At 44.5% G+C, this 17,229-nt stretch overlaps 1 protein-coding gene across 2 annotated transcripts in view; it reads right to left on the reverse strand.

The window, feature by feature from the left end:
* SLC30A7 (solute carrier family 30 member 7) overlaps positions 1-17,229 on the reverse strand; it is a 285,774-nt gene that overhangs the window by 13,568 nt on the left and 254,977 nt on the right. For both annotated transcript variants that reach the window (XR_015308328.1, XM_086954376.1), the window contains exons 9-10: positions 15,723-15,813; positions 15,201-15,350 (exon numbers count right to left, since the gene is read on the reverse strand). Coding sequence is in view for 1 of the 2 variants with exons in the window: in XM_086954376.1 (XP_086810502.1) it covers positions 15,201-15,350; positions 15,723-15,813 (241 nt within the window). In the remaining variant the exon portion in view is untranslated. The remainder of the gene's footprint in view (positions 1-15,200; positions 15,351-15,722; positions 15,814-17,229) is intronic.

Here is a 17,229-nt window from a genome sequence, read left to right on the forward strand (position 1 = left end):
GATCTTCGAAGAAACAGAACTACGGAGAATGCTCGAAGAAAATACACATAAGGACGCAGACCCAATGCAACTGAGTCTCGAAAATTTGAGAAAATTGGAATATCCCGAAAACACTGGCAAAAGAAATGCAAATGGACAAAAAAGGAAGCCAACATCCTCTCCAATAATCCTTACATCAAGCCCAATTAGACAACCTGCTAATAAGAGCCAGGTCTCTAACACAGCAAAGAATACAACAAAAGAAGAACACCCTATAACTATCTCTTCATCAGAAAGCTTAAATAGGTCAACAGGGGCACTGTTGCAACAAACTGAAGGAAAATCTACACTCTGGGGGGATGTGCTCCTAAAAAGTTTACAACAAGCAATTAATGCGCTGAACTTTCAATCAAACAAACTCGACGTGCAGGTAGATCTGATGAACCTAATTGCATCTCATATATCGGGAATAAATTTGAAACTGGACAAAATGTCGTTATACCTCGCAAAAGAAAAGGAGGAAGAAAAACAATGGAAAGAGAAATTAAAAGAACAAAATTGCGTCTGCAAGGACATAATAGATAAATTAGCAACCCTACCAGACATCTTGAAAGAAATACTAGCAGTAACATGCGGGAAAACCAACAAAGGCGATAATCCCAACATAGAGGCCAATAAAATTGGAAATCAAAATAGAACTATCCACATTATCGAAGAAGAAAAAACTCTAAATGACACACATGAAAACGAACCATTAAAGAGCGGTCTGGAAGAAAACAAAACAATGGGTTCATCGGGTATGTCAGAAACCCTAACCAAAAGACAGAGGAAACGGGTAAGGAAGGCAAGAAAAAACGCTACTAAAAGTAAACAGGCAAAACAACTCTTTGCCATTTTCGAACAAAAGAGGCCCGAATTAACCATATCACAGACACCTCTACCAAAGAAGACGGAAACAAAGAAAAAAACACAGACGAAGCAGAAGAATAAACAAAATTTCCAGATCAGATCAAAATAACAGCAAGTATACAAGAAAAATCAAAAGACGAGGAAAAGCCAATCACAAACAAAGTCAATGACAAAAGTGAAACACTAAAACCAAACTATAGAGAGGCCACAGAAAAACAAAAAACACAGGAAAATAAGACAAAAAGGGAATGCGAAACACTGGCTCACAAAGGATTAAATTGGCACACTGGAGGAAATTCACCACTTACTCAGGAAAAAATGGAAAAAGTGCAAAGCCAAAATATACAGGCAGACCAAGCGTGGGAATCAAATATTGGTCTGATTATCACGGCAGGAATTGAAGGAAGAACTTGCAGAGACTACCATGAAACTGAGTCAAATGATAAAACAGGACAAAACCCAAGTAATATACAAATAGGTCGAGAAGAAATGCACCTCTTAAAAGAAGCACCCACGGTAGATTATATTCGACCGGATTTAACAACCACGATCTGCCAGAATGCTAACATAACTCACATTCGATTTGATACAACTGAGGGAAAAAGGAGAGTTTATCAAACCCGACATCTCGAAACAGCAAGTACGGAAACAGAATGTAAATTACTGTTCAAACCGGAATTTCAAACAAAAGGAAATTCAGACACGCTGAACAGGGGAAATATCCTGCGATTAATCGAAGAGATACCAAAACTAAGGGCAATAACAACAAGCGACCTGAAAGCAGTCGAATTCATCCAAGGAAACAAAGATAAGGACACGGTAATAAGCAGTACCACCTGGGCATCTAAAGAAATAGTAGAGCTTATTTTCTCAACTAGGACACACTTTACAGAATGGGGAATAACTTTAGAGCGTCACACCCCAATAAAATATCCATTCCCCTTATTAAACAATAAGATCCCGCAACCTAACAACGTAAAGGAAAAAACTCAAACAATCTTGAAGGGAGCAAGAAACAAATCAATTTCAGAACAAGATCTGAGTAGTACTAAAGCAAAGCAGCTATACCAGGGTCCGAAGGAACACAAAGACTGGTCTTGGTTGGCACAGGCACTAAATTCCCATCGATCCTGATGTAGGTAAATTAGCACAAAAAAACCCAAGGACAAAACACCAATTTAACCTCAAAACCAGAAACAAAAATAAGGATCTGCTCATGGAACGTACACGGTTTTAAAGAAATGTCCCAAGACCAAGAGACAATAGACTACCTGAGTAAATTCGAAATAATACTACTCCAGCAAACCTGGAATGTAACCCTGAGGCAAATCATGGGATACGAGGAACACCACATAAAGGCAGAAAAATTTGCAAAGTATGGACACCCAAGGGGAGGTCTGTCCACCTTTATTACAAATAATTTAGACTGGAAAACTGAACTGCTCGACTCAGGGGAGAATTGGATACAAGTGATCAAAGTAGAGCCAAAAGTAAGCAAAAAGAGCCCCGGATGGAATTTACTAATTATAAACCTATATATTCACCCAGACAAAGCCACAAAAAAGAAAAAAGCTCTAACTCTAATAAATTTGACAAAAGTCTTACATAGAACTTATCAATCGCACGAGATATTCATCTCTGGGGACTTCAACTGTAACCTAATAAAAGCCAATCGGAACAAGGATAAAATCCATAATATTTGGAACGATCTGGAACCCCTAGGTTTAACAATTCTAAATGGAAATATGGAGGGAGACATACCCGCCAAAACCACTTTCACCAGTGGTAAAAAGAACTCCAAAATTGATTTCACAATAACAAGTAACGAATTAAAAAAAGAACATAGACTATTTTGGAATACAAATTCGACCAGAGAGTGACCACTTCCCACAAGAGACAACAATGAGGAAAAATATCAAAGAGAAAACACAATTAGAATTTCTTACTGCAATTCTGGAAATATACAAATTGAAGAAAATCAAAAGCAAGGGCCCAGTAAAAAAAGAGATAATGGACTCAGTACTGGAATAGGGAACTCATACGGAGGCCATTGAAAATCAATCACCCATAACAAAATGGGAGAATTTACATAAATTTGTGCTAGGAAAATTCGCAGTTAATACACCAGTAATTTATGGTCACAAAGCAAATAAAGAGCCGTGGTATAACACCAAACTAAGAGATAAGAAAAGGGAAATTGCGAAAAAACTAAGACTAAAGGCCGCAGAAAAAAGATCAGGAAAAGAAGTAGATAACAGCGACATACAAAAAATGAGGAAAGAATATAAAGAGGATTGCAGAAAAGCAAAAAAATCTTACACAGAGGAAATCTGGGAAGATCTTTTAAGAACAAGTAAACTACCAAATAGTGGAGAATTTTGGAATATAATAAATAAATTATCGAAAGGAGCCGGCGGTCAACCCAATATAGGAATAAGTGAAACAACATGGGCCACTTATATCGACAATCTGTATAACATCCAGAGTTGCCCAATCAACATAGAAACAACTAAAAACCTAAAAAAAAGGTCAAGAACAAAAAGAAACAGTTCTTGGACAAAGGAAAAACATCCAGCAGGAAGACAATGCCCAAGAGGAACAAGCACCTTTGACAACTATCAAACATCTAACCGCCCTAATAAGGAAAATGAAAGCGGAAGGAGCAGCTGGCCCAAATGGAATGCCAAATGTCCTATTCAAATATGACACCGACTTCTGGGCAAAATACCTGACTCCACTATTTAATCACATTCATAAAGAAAAAAAGATTCCACTGTCCTGGCAAGGAAACATCTTCCACCCAATACACAAAAGTGGATGCAGAATGGAACCCGGGAATTATAGATTAATAGCTTTAATCGACGTGGAGGCAAAGCTTTTTTCATCCTGTATATTGTTGCTACTACAACAATGGATAAAGGAAAATAAAATAATACCCAAATTCCAAACCGGTTTCAGGGAAGGCATGGGCTGCTTAACCAATCTGTCAGCTCTGTCTTTTTTAATCGAAGGAGCAGGAAAAAGGAAGACCGGTTTAATAGCCTGCTACATAGACCTGAAATCCGCCTTCGACCGAGTTCCCAGAAAACGCCTATGGAAAAAACTGGAGCTTTGGGGTCTTCCGCCTGCATTAATGGAAACAATAATGGCACTATATAGCGGAACATGGGCAAAAGTAAAACTGGGAGACGGAAGAAGAATACCCGCAGAATTAAAAATAACTAATGGCCTTAAACAGGGCTGCGTGCTCTCCCCCTAGCCTTTTCAATATATATCTGGCCGATTTGAAAGACCAACTCAAGAATGTGAACGGACACCCGCCAAAATTGGCTAATGAAAGCATCCAGTTCCTTCAATATGCGGACGATATTGTAGTCTTAAGCCAAACACCAATAGGCCTTCAAAGAACAATATCCGAGTTAACAGTCTATTTCGAGAGAGAAGGCCTGGAATTAAACATCAAAAAAACAAAAGTGGTGAGATTGGCGGGCACCAGCAGAAGATCTTTCAAGTGGTACACAAAGGCAAACACATCGAGGAAACAACTGCTTACAAATATCTGGGGGTCACAATAAGTAAAAACATGTCCCTTTCAGACCAAAAAAGAATTATCGCTGTAAAAGCACAATCGCTGAGCTTTGCGTATAAAGTTCTCCAAAAGAAACTGCAATGTCCATCATACGACCACCTGCTAAAAGTAATGGCAGCCCAAGTCTTACCATCCCTCTCATATGGACTGGAAATATGGCATGGGAAAGAAGCAGCCATTTTAAACACCCTCCAGACAAAAATATACAAATCTGTGTTTCACCTATACAAAGGATCAGCCCCGGCCCAAATAAGGCTGGAATTTGGTTTGCAAAATCAAATATACCAAAGGAAAGCAGCCCTAGTGAAATGGTGCTGGAAACTGAGATCGGCGGAAACAGGATCTTTAAACAACTTATGTTGGCAAGAAATTAAAAAACAATATGACCGACAGGAATCCAATTCATGGGGCAATGATCTGCGAGCATCATTAGAAACCCTCAAAACACCAGAAGAATCATCCTTTAAAAAGATTTGCAAGCTAAATGCAAAAGCCCTATCTTTGGTAGAAGATAAAAAGACTTTGGCCAAGCGGTGACATGCATGGACCATTATAAACTCGTACAAACGATTAAAACCTCAAGCCTACCTTATGGCGCATTTCCGGCTATCCTTAAAATCAAAATTTATGGCCCTCAGGATGGGTGACCATTTCTCCAAAGACTTGATCCCGTCATGGAAGGACACACACCAGGGGCCAAGATGTAGACTATGTGATTACCACAGTGAGACCTTGTGCCACATCCTGTGCACATGTGAGTCCTCCAAAGAAAAGAGGAAAACTTTATTGAAATCAATTTTTAATATGCTACAGATTCGTACCTGCAGGCAAGCTGTGACCAGCTGGATGGGAGCAGGTTCAAACATCCTAATATGCCGCGGGGTAAAAAATTCATGAACTTTGTAGAGACTCAGCTTCAAAAAGTAGAAACAGACCACAGATAAGGTCTGGGATAAAGTGTCTAATCAAAGAAAGCGAAAAGATATTTTAACCAAATTAACTTTTAACCTGTTGCTATTTTAAATTAAATTTTTGTACATGTATGCTTTATGGTTGTGACAAATAAAGTAAATTTTTGACTGACTGACTGACTAGGCTATTTGTGAAAAAAGTGGACCACTTCGTACCCCTCTGAAATTTGTAGCTAAATTCGCTAATGGGTTGGAGTTCAAAGGCTACCTCTTTCCTTTTGCAAATAAGTTACTACCCCAACTTGAGAGTCTGTAACTTATCAGTGGCTTTCAGTCTGGAATTCCGGTCACAAACAATTGATACATCAGACACCAATTTGGAAAGGACAATGGACCCTCCAAAATAGAGAGTGGTAAACCATCAATAAACTCAACTTTTTACTGACTCCTAATATTGGTTTAGTGCATAGATTAATTATATTTAGCACAGTTTAGCAAATCAAAGGTTGTGCTACCACTAACACGTTTTCATACATCTGGCCCGAAGCGTCTGATGTACAAAAACTCATTTACATTGGCAAAGCCTGCCATCTGCAAAATTAGAGGTTTTGCAACCACAAATGAAGAGAAAGCAATTTACTAAAAGTATTTTGTAAATTAGAAATGTCTCTCGGGCATGCAGTATCATTCTCTTCAATGGGATTCACAATGAATGAATGCATGACCCGTATTTGTATAGCGCACCACTACTCCTTTGAGAGTGTCCTGGCGCTAACAATTAACAAGTGCACATTCAAAGCGGCTTAGATTTTAAATAGCCATGTTTTCAGCTGTTTTTTAAAGTGGGAGAGTACTTTCAAAGTTCTCAGAGCTGCCAATGAAATGTATTGATGTTTTGCAATCATAGTTATGATCACAAGCCATTGAGTAGATGCTGACATCAGGCATAAACCTAAGACCAAGTATGTCCTTTCTTTGTATTACAGTATGATGTGTTTTGCAGACACCTTGGCACACAGGTTTGATGCCAAGTCTCTTCAGTGTGTCTTAATTGGACTAAATGTGTGTTCCAGGATACAACTCAGACTTTGGACTAGTGAGTATGACCTTTATGTTTGACTCCTTGTTACATCCTGCTCTTCCTCCCTCTTTGTCCCTCCTTAGTGTTAGTGTCTGCTTGTCTATGTCATGTCTCTGTGATGCCATCCATGATTCTACCTACCTGTTGCTGTTCAAGGGATTTTTCAGTTACCTGGAGGCTGAGCAGGAGGTTATCTGCTCCTGGTGGGGTTTCTTACCAGACTACATTTCTACTTTATTGCTCTACCTGACCATCTAATCCCAAGAATAAATATACTACTTAAACATTACAACGAGGACCCATCATCTTTATTTTACTGAATGCAACACTCCTATTATAATGACTATTGATTTTGCCCTACATAAGCTATTGATGGTTCTCTGGCTGGAGATAGAAGAGAGATCAAAGCGATACCCACGCCACCTGGGCGACGCACTTGACCTTGATCATTGACCGGTTGGGGACAGAGAGGATTTAGAACAACTCTTTCTCAAACGCTGGCTTTAAATTGACCAAAGAGAAATGCCACAAACTTTTCTTACCTTTTAGATATATCAAGATATATGACAATGAAAACTCACCATATACTTTAGTCATTTGATAAATCTTTGGACAAAATGGTACCTAACTAATCCTGTAAAAAATAATCATTGGATAAAAGTATTTGAGGTTCCACTTGATCCTTAACTTCTTGGACGCTCATGACAAGCTCAGCTCGTCATGAACAATGGGAAACTCAATAAACCAGCACAGGAGGAAAATAACACTAGCATCGATGGTGTTAAGCCAATAGCCGAGCTCAGGCTAGTATGGAAGATTGAAAAACAGTTTAAATTCATATATAGTAATCTCTGCGGGGACAGGGATGGGACGCCTTTTCACCTACTCTGCATACACCCAAAGTTATTAAGTGGACGAATAAGATTTTTAAATCCATAGTTTAAATAGCTTGTCTTTTTTACTTACTTGTTGTAATGAGTTTAACTGTACTATAAACATGTGTAATTTAGAAATATTCATGCAAAGAAAGCAACAATTTGTTACCTTAATTAGTCTGTGGTGAAACAATGTATTTATATTTTTTAGGCTCCAGTTTAGATTAAATGGATGATGCGTGGTGCTTGATTTTTAAAAGGTAAAGTCTGACTTCACAGTTAAATATTAAACTATGCTTGGTTTACTCAAATCCCTCAACATAAATTAAAGTGGCCTAGACAGACAGGACCTGTTGAAGAAAATGTTGAGCATGTTTCTTTCAAACGTTCATTCACACTCAGACAGAAAAGTGATATTTTATTATGAGAGCTTACAAACCAGTCCTATATTGCCATCAAGGATTATGGTTTGTAAATGTTACCTATTGTGGGTCACGTGCTTAGTTTGGTGCATTTATAAACCAATATTTTTTTTAAACAGGGAATTCTTTCTTTTTTAACTGAAAACGAGAAGTTAAATAATGGATTATACTGTTTGTAGCGAAATGAAAACTAAATTATGTAATTATGAAGTGAAGAATACAGCATTTAGAGAAAGCAGGCTTTGTTTTATGTATTAAACAGAATATCCATGCTGTTGAAGTTAGACATTTGTTAAGCTGCTGCCAGCAAGAAGGGCCTGGATGCAATAGGAATGGTAGTTTTTCATGACTGCTAATTGTACAATAGGGAATGGTTAAACTCAAGATATTTTTGAAGTTGCTCCTGCAATATTAAGCTAGCAATGGTCCCTGACTGTAATTAATGTAGCCAGGCTTAGCTTAGCTTTCATGAAGCTAACACTAATTAAACAAAGGTCAATCATACCTGCCAACTCACATGGTGCCACAGTGTGACACACGATATCGGTTGTAATCACTAATGGAGAGTGAGAGATAGTGAAATCAGTTACACTCTCCGACTGTCGAACATTACAATCACCCAGGCAAATGATTCAACAAGGGTTCTCTGGAAATATATCCGGTTCTCTCTTCATAACAGGGTGTCAGGTGTACTCTCTGCTTGTTTATTTTACTTCCAAGGGGGTATCCAAAGATTTTGGGGTAGACACCTCATTCACTTATCGTGACATGCTTCATTATTGGTGCCTATCCACACCCTGGTAAGATAAAACTACCAGGGCGGACTCAACCATAGATGGAAATGGACGTTCTTAGATAAAGCAAAACAGGAAATGCAGGGACCCAGAAAAGTGATATATTAAAAATACCTCAAGGTATACCCAAAGGTTTTATTTTATTGAAAGGGTCCCAGTGGTATGAATAAAAACGCTAACATTGAGGGTTCTATTGAAAGGCAATTCTCAAATTGTACGATATCGGTTCCCAGCACATGGGCTACTGGTAAGGAGCCGATATCACACTGTGGCAGGGAAAACGAGCTGAAAACCACTGTAAGTAGTGGTTTTCCAGCTCGTTTTCGAGAGGCTTTTAATTGTCGACATCCATTAAGGGGTGTGAAAACACCCCAGGACATCGGCATCAGCCTAGCAAACTTGTTTTTTATTTGGGGGGGGGGGGGGAGAGAAGGGAGCTTGGGGGCAGTGTGGGGTTCAAATGTGCCTCCGTAGGTACTTCTCAGCACGAGGTCCCGCCCCTTTCAAGGCCCTGCCCCTCCTCACACTGTGACATTGTCGTTAAAGTTGGCAGGTCTAGGCAATGGTGAAGCTATACAGAGTGGTCTGTGACGTAACGTTCATGCTTGGAAGCTAATTAGTTGAAGCAACGGAATTCAGACTGCATCTAGGCCTCCCCTGGGGGCAAAATCATTATTTCAGAAGCATCTGTGGGACACCCCCGCGCCGCACGGCCACCAGCTGCTGCGTGTGCCCCTTGCCTGCCCTCTGCTTTGCTGCTGCCTCGTTTGCCGGCTGCCGCCGCTGCGAGTGTTTTTGCCCTTGTTTTGACGGTTTTTTGTGCTTGCTTTGTTTAACTTGGTTTAACTCTCTTTTTCCCCTGTTTTTGCGTTAATTTGTGCCTGTTTGATTGTTTTTGCATTTTTCCCGTGTTTGCTCTCCTTCCTTGTTGTCCGCCTACCGCGCCGCCCCCCGCCCTCCCTTCCCGCCACCGCCGCTTGTCCCCGCCCCTTTTTTGTCTTCTGTAACCCTCCCCGCTCCCGCCTCCCAGCTGCTCCGCCGACCCGCGCACTTGGCCTTAAATGGCGACCGTGCGACGCAGGTGAGTGTGACCCACTGGTGGGACACCCCCGCGCCGCACGGCCACCAGCTGCTGCGTGCGCCCCTTGCCTGCCCTCTGCCTCGCTGCTGCCTCGTTTGCCGGCTGCCGCCGCTGCGAGTGTTTTTGCCCTTGTTTTGACGGTTTTTTGTGCTTGCTTTGTTTAACTTGGTTTAACTCTCTTTTTCCCCTGTTTTTGCGTTAATTTGTGCCTGTTTGATTGTTTTTGCATTTTTCCCGTGTTTGCTCTCCTTCCTTGTTGTCCGCCTACCGCGCCGCCCCTCGCCCTCCCTTCCCGCCACCGCCGCTTGTCCCCGCCCCTTTTTTGTCTTCTGTAACCCTCCCCGCTCCCGCCTCCCAGCTGCTCCGCCCACCCGCGCACTTGGCCTTAAATGGCGACCGTGCGACGCAGGTGAGTGTGACCCACTTGTGGGACACCCCCGCGCCGCACGGCCACCAGCTGCTGCGTGTGCCCCTTGCCTGCCCTCTGCCTCGCTGCTGCCTCGTTTGCCGGCTGCCGCCGCTGCGAGTGTTTTTGCCCTTGTTTTGACGGTTTTTTGTGCTTGCTTTGTTTAACTTGGTTTAACTCTCTTTTTCCCCTGTTTTTGCGTTAATTTGTGCCTGTTTGATTGTTTTTGCATTTTTCCCGTGTTTGCTCTCCTTCCTTGTTGTCCGCCTACCGCGCCGCCCCCCGCCCTCCCTTCCCGCCACCGCCGCTTGTCCCCGCCCCTTTTTTGTCTTCTGTAACCCTCCCCGCTCCCGCCTCCCAGCTGCTCCGCCCACCCGCGCACTTCGCCTTAAATGGCGACCGTGCGAACGCGCAGCGGTCACGCGCAGCGGGCGCGCCGATTGTGCGCCGAAGGCGCGCCAAAGGTAAGCCCGTCTGCGCCCGTCCGCGACCGGATCGCGACCAGCGCCAGGACCCCTGGACCTCGAAGATCTCGACCTACCCGCCTGACGTACTCAGCCGCCACCCTCATCGCTCTCAACACCGGCCGACTCCCAAAATGCCACCAAGCCACTCCAAGACGCACCCACGGACCTTTCAGCTGCCACGCCTGCAAGTTCTCCTGCATCCGGACCAGCCCCGCACCAGCACCCGCCAAGGCGAACTCCAGCAGCACCCACCTCAAGTGCATCCTGCTCAACACCCGCTCCGTCCACAGACACGCCATCGAACTCTGGAACCTCCTAGACGCCACAGCCCCTGACGTTGCCTTCCTCACGGAGACCTGGATGAACGCCTCTTCAGCTCCCGACATCGCCATCGCTATCCCAGAGGGCTACAAGATCGTCCGGAGGGACCGAAACGCCAACCAGATGGGAGGAGGCATCGCCATCATCCACAGGAACACCATCCGTCTCACGACCAGCACCGACAACACCCTGACCAGCGCCGAACACCTGCATTTCCAGATCCACACCAACCCGAACACCACCCTCAGAGGCACCCTGATCTACCGACCCCCTGGACCACGCACGCAATTCAGCGAGGACATCGCCGACTTCATCAGCCCGCATGCCCTCCCCTCCGCTGACTACATCCTCCTGGGAGACCTCAACTTCCATCTGGAGAACAACAACGACCACAACACCAGCACCCTGCTCGACAACCTCGCCAACCTGGGACTCAAGCAACTGGTGTCCACCCCCACCCACCTCGCCGGACACACACTTGACGCCGTCTTCTCATCCAGCACAGACATCGACTTCAGCCACGCCACAGAGCTTCAATGGACGGACCACAGCTGCGTCCACTTCACCTTCAAGAGAACGACGACCCACCAACACCAGCAACAGACCGCCCGCAGAAGCTGGAACAAGATCACAGCAGACCAGCTCGCCACCTCCCTGAGCCAACACCCTCCTGCCAGCTCAGCGAACCCCAGCCAGGCCGCCGACAACCTCACGAAGTGGATCAGCAACTGCGCGGACGAACTCGCCCCGCTGAGGACCCCGCCTAGCAGACCCGGCAGCAAGAAGGCCCCATGGTTCACCGACGAACTCAAGAGCTCCAAGAAGAACTGCCGAGCCCTCGAGAAAGTCTGGAAAAGGGAACCGACACCGGACAACAGGACCTCCTACAAACTTGCCACCCGGAAACACCACCAGCTGATCCGCGACGCCAAGAAAACAGCATTCAAGGACCGGTTGGACAACAACGCACACAACTGCAAGGAACTCTTCAACATCGTGAAAGAGCTTTCCAACCCCAGCGCAGGAAACAACGACATCAGCCCATCGCAAGACCTCTGCAACTCCCTCGCCTCATACTTCCACAACAAGATCACGGACATACACAGCAGTTTCAACAACCAACCAACGCACACCACGACCGACCAGCCACCCCCCCCCACCACCACCCTCCACGCCTGGACCCCGATCAGCACCGAAGACACCATCCGCACGATGAACTCCATCCACTCCGGATCACCGACCGACCCCTGCCCTCACCACGTCTTCAACAAGGCCGACGCTGTCATCGCACCCCACCTGCGAGACATCATCAACACCTCCTTCGACACCGCCATCTTCCCTGAAAGCTGGAAACACGCCGAACTCAGCGCTCTACTCAAGAAACCAACAGCGGACCCCACCGACCTCAAGAATTACCGCCCCATCTCGCTTCTCCCGTTTCCAGCCAAAGTCATCGAGAAGACCGTCAACAAGCAGATGGCCGCCTTCCTCGAGACGAACGGATCCCTCGACCCCTCACAGTCCGGCTTCCGAGCCAAACACAGCACCGAGACCGCCCTCATCGCCGCCAGCGATGACATCCGAGCCCTGATGGACAATGGAGAAACAGCGGCCCTCATCCTCCTAGACCTCTCCGCGGCATTCGACACGGTCTGCCACCGCACCCTAGTACGGCGCCTCAGCAACATCGGAATCCAGGACAAGGCGCTGGAATGGATCATCTCCTTCCTCGACGGAAGAACACAGCGAGTCCGCCTACCACCGTACAAGTCAGAGGCCTCCGAAGTCATCTGCGGCGTCCCCCAAGGATCATCCCTGAGCCCCACCCTCTTCAACGTCTACATGAGCCCCCTCGCGGCCATCGTACGCAAACACCACCTCAGCATAATCTCCTACGCCGACGACACCCAGCTGATCCTCTCCCTGACCAACGACCCCGCCGCCGCCAGAGCCAACCTGCACGAAGGGATGAAAGAGGTAGCCGAGTGGATGACGACCAGCCGCCTGAAACTGAACTCGGACAAGACGGAGGTCCTCATCCTGGGCTCCTCACCCTCCGCCTGGGACGACTGCTGGTGGCCTCCCGCCCTGGGCACCGCACCCAAACCGACAGACCATGCACGAAACCTGGGCTTCATCCTGGACTCCTCCCTCTCCATGACCAGGCAAGTCAACAGCGTCTCCTCGGCGTGCTTCACCATCCTACGCATGCTACGGAAGATCTTCTGGTGGATCCCCACAGAGACCAGGAAGACCGTCACCCAGGCCCTCGTCACCAGCCGACTGGACTACGGCAACGCCCTCTACGCCGGGACCACCGCCAAGCTCCAGAAGAGACTCCAGCGGATCCAAAACGCCTCAGCCAGACTCATCCTCGACATCCCACGATCCAGCCACATCTCCGGACATCTGAGAGACCTTCACTGGCTCCCCGTCAACAAGAGAATCACCTTCCGCCTCCTCACCCACGCACACAAAGCCCTACACGACCAAGGCCCGAGCTACCTCAACAGCCGAGTCAACTTCTACGCTCCCAAACGCCACCTCCGATCAGCCAACCACGCCCTCGCCGCCGTCCCCCGCATCCGAAGAGCGACTACAGGAGGAAGGTCCTTCTCCTACCTGGCCGCCAAGACCTGGAACTCCCTCCCGTCCGACCTGCGCCTGACCCAAGACCACCTCTCCTTCAGGAAGAAGCTGAAGACCTGGCTGTTCGAGCAGTAGCGGCACCCCCCCCCCCAGCGCCTTGAGACCCTACGGGTATGTAGCGCGCTTTATAAGTGTCACTGATTGATTGATTGATTGATCTGTGAAATTACATCAAAGCATGCAATATATATATGATGTCGACATTGTAATATGCCGTTAATTATGACTATTGAGTTTGGGGAGGGGACATCAATCGCGATAGGTGAGGTTGGATGGAGCATACTTGTGGACTGGCCCTACCTTAGACTTCATGCCTTTCATATATGTGCCTGGCATGAGAAACACTCAAAGGTGAGGTTGCAGCATGAAGCAAACCTGACCCAGATCAAGTCGCCTTTCACAGGAAAGACCCCAGGTCCCTCTCTTCCATTTCTAGTATCTCCTAAAATTCTCTTGCACGTTCCTATGTGTGCAACATATAAGTGTTCTATGGCTGTGGAAGTCCTGAAAAGCTTGTACAGTACATGTATAAATTATATTAATTATGCAGAAAAAATACAATCCTTTTGAAGGATCCTGCTTATTTGGACTGCACTAACAATTCATTCTCACTGTACCTTGCTTGGGGTTGGGAGGTAGAAGGTTTAACAGAGTAACGTCTCTGAGGCTGAAATTTCTTCCCGTAAATCATAGGGGAGCTGAAGTATAAAGCTTGTAACAACATAAGTTGTGTGCGATGTTTTCAAAGGCTAGGAACATAGCATTTCCAAAGTTTACATCCCAAGCCGAATGTGATTTGCTTAAAGTTCTGCACAAGGGTGCCTGATGAAAGGATTGACTTATAAAAGGAAGATATAGAATTGGTAAATATTTCATCTAAAATGTAGCCTCTATTAATGGCTCCCTAACTAATAATATAAATGCAACGCTGGAGGACATCCTCCTGATTAAACAGACGCCTTTTGTTTGTAAAAAAATGCTGATGCCACACAAAAGTTTTGGATTTTGTCAGTGAAGGTGTGACTGTAAACGTTATTTTTTTATTTTATTTTTTACTTTCAGGATTTTTCTCTGGTGGGTAATACAGAACAATCTACACCTAAAACAATTCAGAAAAGGGGTGCACTCAATTGCAATATCATAAGTACATACATATGCATGTAACCGGGCGAGAGTCATTTCAACTTGCATCCCTAAGTTCTCACTTTTTGTCCAGTATCGCATTGTATTTTTCAACAAGATTGAGGAACCTCCTTCAGACATAGGAATAACTTTGGGTAAGTCTAATATTGCTGAAACCATATATGATTGGCAGGTGAATAAAAGTGCTTCTAAGGTATTGTTGATAATCCCCAATGTCTTCCAGCGAAAGATTAGGACTATTCACCTTCAGTTGATTTAAATACGTAAATTTGATCACTTTCTAGAAGAGGAGACATTATGAATTGTGTTATCTTACTGGTTTTAGTGGCTCTATCCTAATAGCCTAATATTCTGCGAGGCGGGTTCTTGTCGGCAATGGGAAAACCTAGAGGAATAGGTTGTAACTGCCTCCCTTTAAACACCTGGATCAAGAATCTTCTATATCAATTGTGATCGGTTTCATAAAGGTACAGATGATAATCAAGGGGCCAGGATATATAAAATATCAAATTCTGCAATTAATCAGTTCATAATAACATAGAGAACTTCTCATAGGCATGAATGGAAACGTACCTGAGTAAAAATATTGTGAGTCTGGCTTAAAATCCACCTGGCATCTGCATCGGGAGCTACAAGAAGCTTTAACGTTCCAATGTAAACATCTGTACATAGCGTCCAAAAGTGAGGATCATGTAGACTGTAAACTCCTTGTAACTGTTGTACCTAAAATAGAAAAAAATATAGCATATTCATTAATGTACTAAGCAATAACCACACTTTACATCATCCATAAATTGGCACGCTAGGCCTTTGGTGATGTTGCATCAGAGTTTTAATAAATGACCTTGAGAAGTCCTGCAGGTATTTTGATCTATTTTCAAAAACATTTTTGTGGATTAAAGGTTTTGTTGTGGGGTGTATGTTAGAATTATTATAAACTGCCTGGAAAGTAGCTATGGGAACTTATCATTTGATTTCCATCAGAAGCTTACTGGACAATGCTTACAGGCCAGGCGATGTCGGCGCCACTGAAATAGGCATATAACAAAACAAATTCACAAACCAGGGAATTACATTTCCAGAGAGAGCACTAACCCTTTGGTAACACTGAGGCAGAGCATTGTCCAGTGAGGGAGGCGTCCGCTGCATCAGTATTCCAATTGACTGTTTCAGCAGAGGTACCACACTAACAAAAGAAGACACAATGGACAACATAAAGATCTCTCACTTAACAAGCAGAGGTACACCACTGTATAAACTCATGCAGAAGAATAGGAGACAGTTCAATTACATTGAGCTCGGTAGTGAAGAGAACATGTTTGACTGCACAGCATTTAATTTCCAAACCACCCAGAAAAGGACAAGCTTAGAAGCATATCATGAGAAACTATAATTACCTGTAATCCTGTAAAATGAATACAGACTTCCAAGTAGACATAAAAATGAAAATATAAATTGTAATAAGGGAAGTAGTTTGACAAGGAGAAAATGGATAAAAGTGGTGAGCCATATTTTGTAAATTAAAAGAAGAACCTACATTAATAAACCCAAAAAGAGATATGTCGGGTGTGCTCTTTTGATGCTGTTAAAAAGAACTGAACTGGTTTGTTGGAAGAGCTTTCAGATGTGTTACTCCTGCCAATTGAGAGCAAACGAAGAGTGCTGGGCTGTCCGAGGGGCAACTGACATGCGGAACAAGCCCTGGGAATGCCAATGGATCTCACTTTTTTAAGTCAGTGGAGCTGGCTTGCAGCTGAAAATGCCAGTCAAACATATAAGCTTTGGCAATGCTTGTTCATACTGCACACTGAATCCCATTATTTACCATTTTATACTTGACAGAGACTCAACATTGAAACGAGCAGGAAATGCACAAAAAGACCATACTCAAATGTGGTAGTCAGGTGTCCTCAATGTTTTGAAAAGCTGCAACCACCCGTTTCCTGAAGCAGGCTGCAATACCTTAGACTATCACTAGATGTCTCTGGAGTCAGACCCAAATCCTTTCAGTACCAGGCTACAGTACCTTAAGCCAGACCCACCTACCTGCTTTAGGGAGCCAGAGTAACCTAAGCAGTTATTAGAGGCCCCTTGAGTCAAACACAAATACTTGGTTGGCAAATTGTAGAAGCTGAGACTGTTAGTAGAGCTCTACAACTATGCACCACTGATTATTTGCTCTCTAGACACCAAAGAATTATGACTAGGGTAGATGCCCTTGAATGACAGCCTTTGTTGAGGGTGGAAAGAAACAATGGCATACAACGCAACTGTGCTTTCCTTACAAAAAAGTGGAAAGATTTTGACAGGAATGGGTTTCCCACATTCATGTCCAAATAAATACTATGGATAGATTTCAGGCGAAATGTGGATTCTTTACTTTGAATCGGGGCAAGAAAACTAGGCTTAATCGTGCTCCTTTCTTGCCTCTTCTCATCTCTAAGAGTTTTCTAGTGGTGGCTCTATTGCATAAAGACCATTTCAGGCTGCCCAAGGGATCATTTCTGTTCTAGTGGAGAAAGCAGATTTGATGCAGAATCAATTGTCAGCTTTGCTATAGTAACAATCAGAAACGGTCTTAGGGTTCGGTTGTTCCAGGGCA

The sequence above is a fragment of the Lissotriton vulgaris genome, chromosome 1_1, assembly GCF_964263255.1.
Source record: "Lissotriton vulgaris chromosome 1_1, aLisVul1.2, whole genome shotgun sequence".
Lineage (NCBI taxonomy): Eukaryota > Metazoa > Chordata > Amphibia > Caudata > Salamandridae > Lissotriton > Lissotriton vulgaris.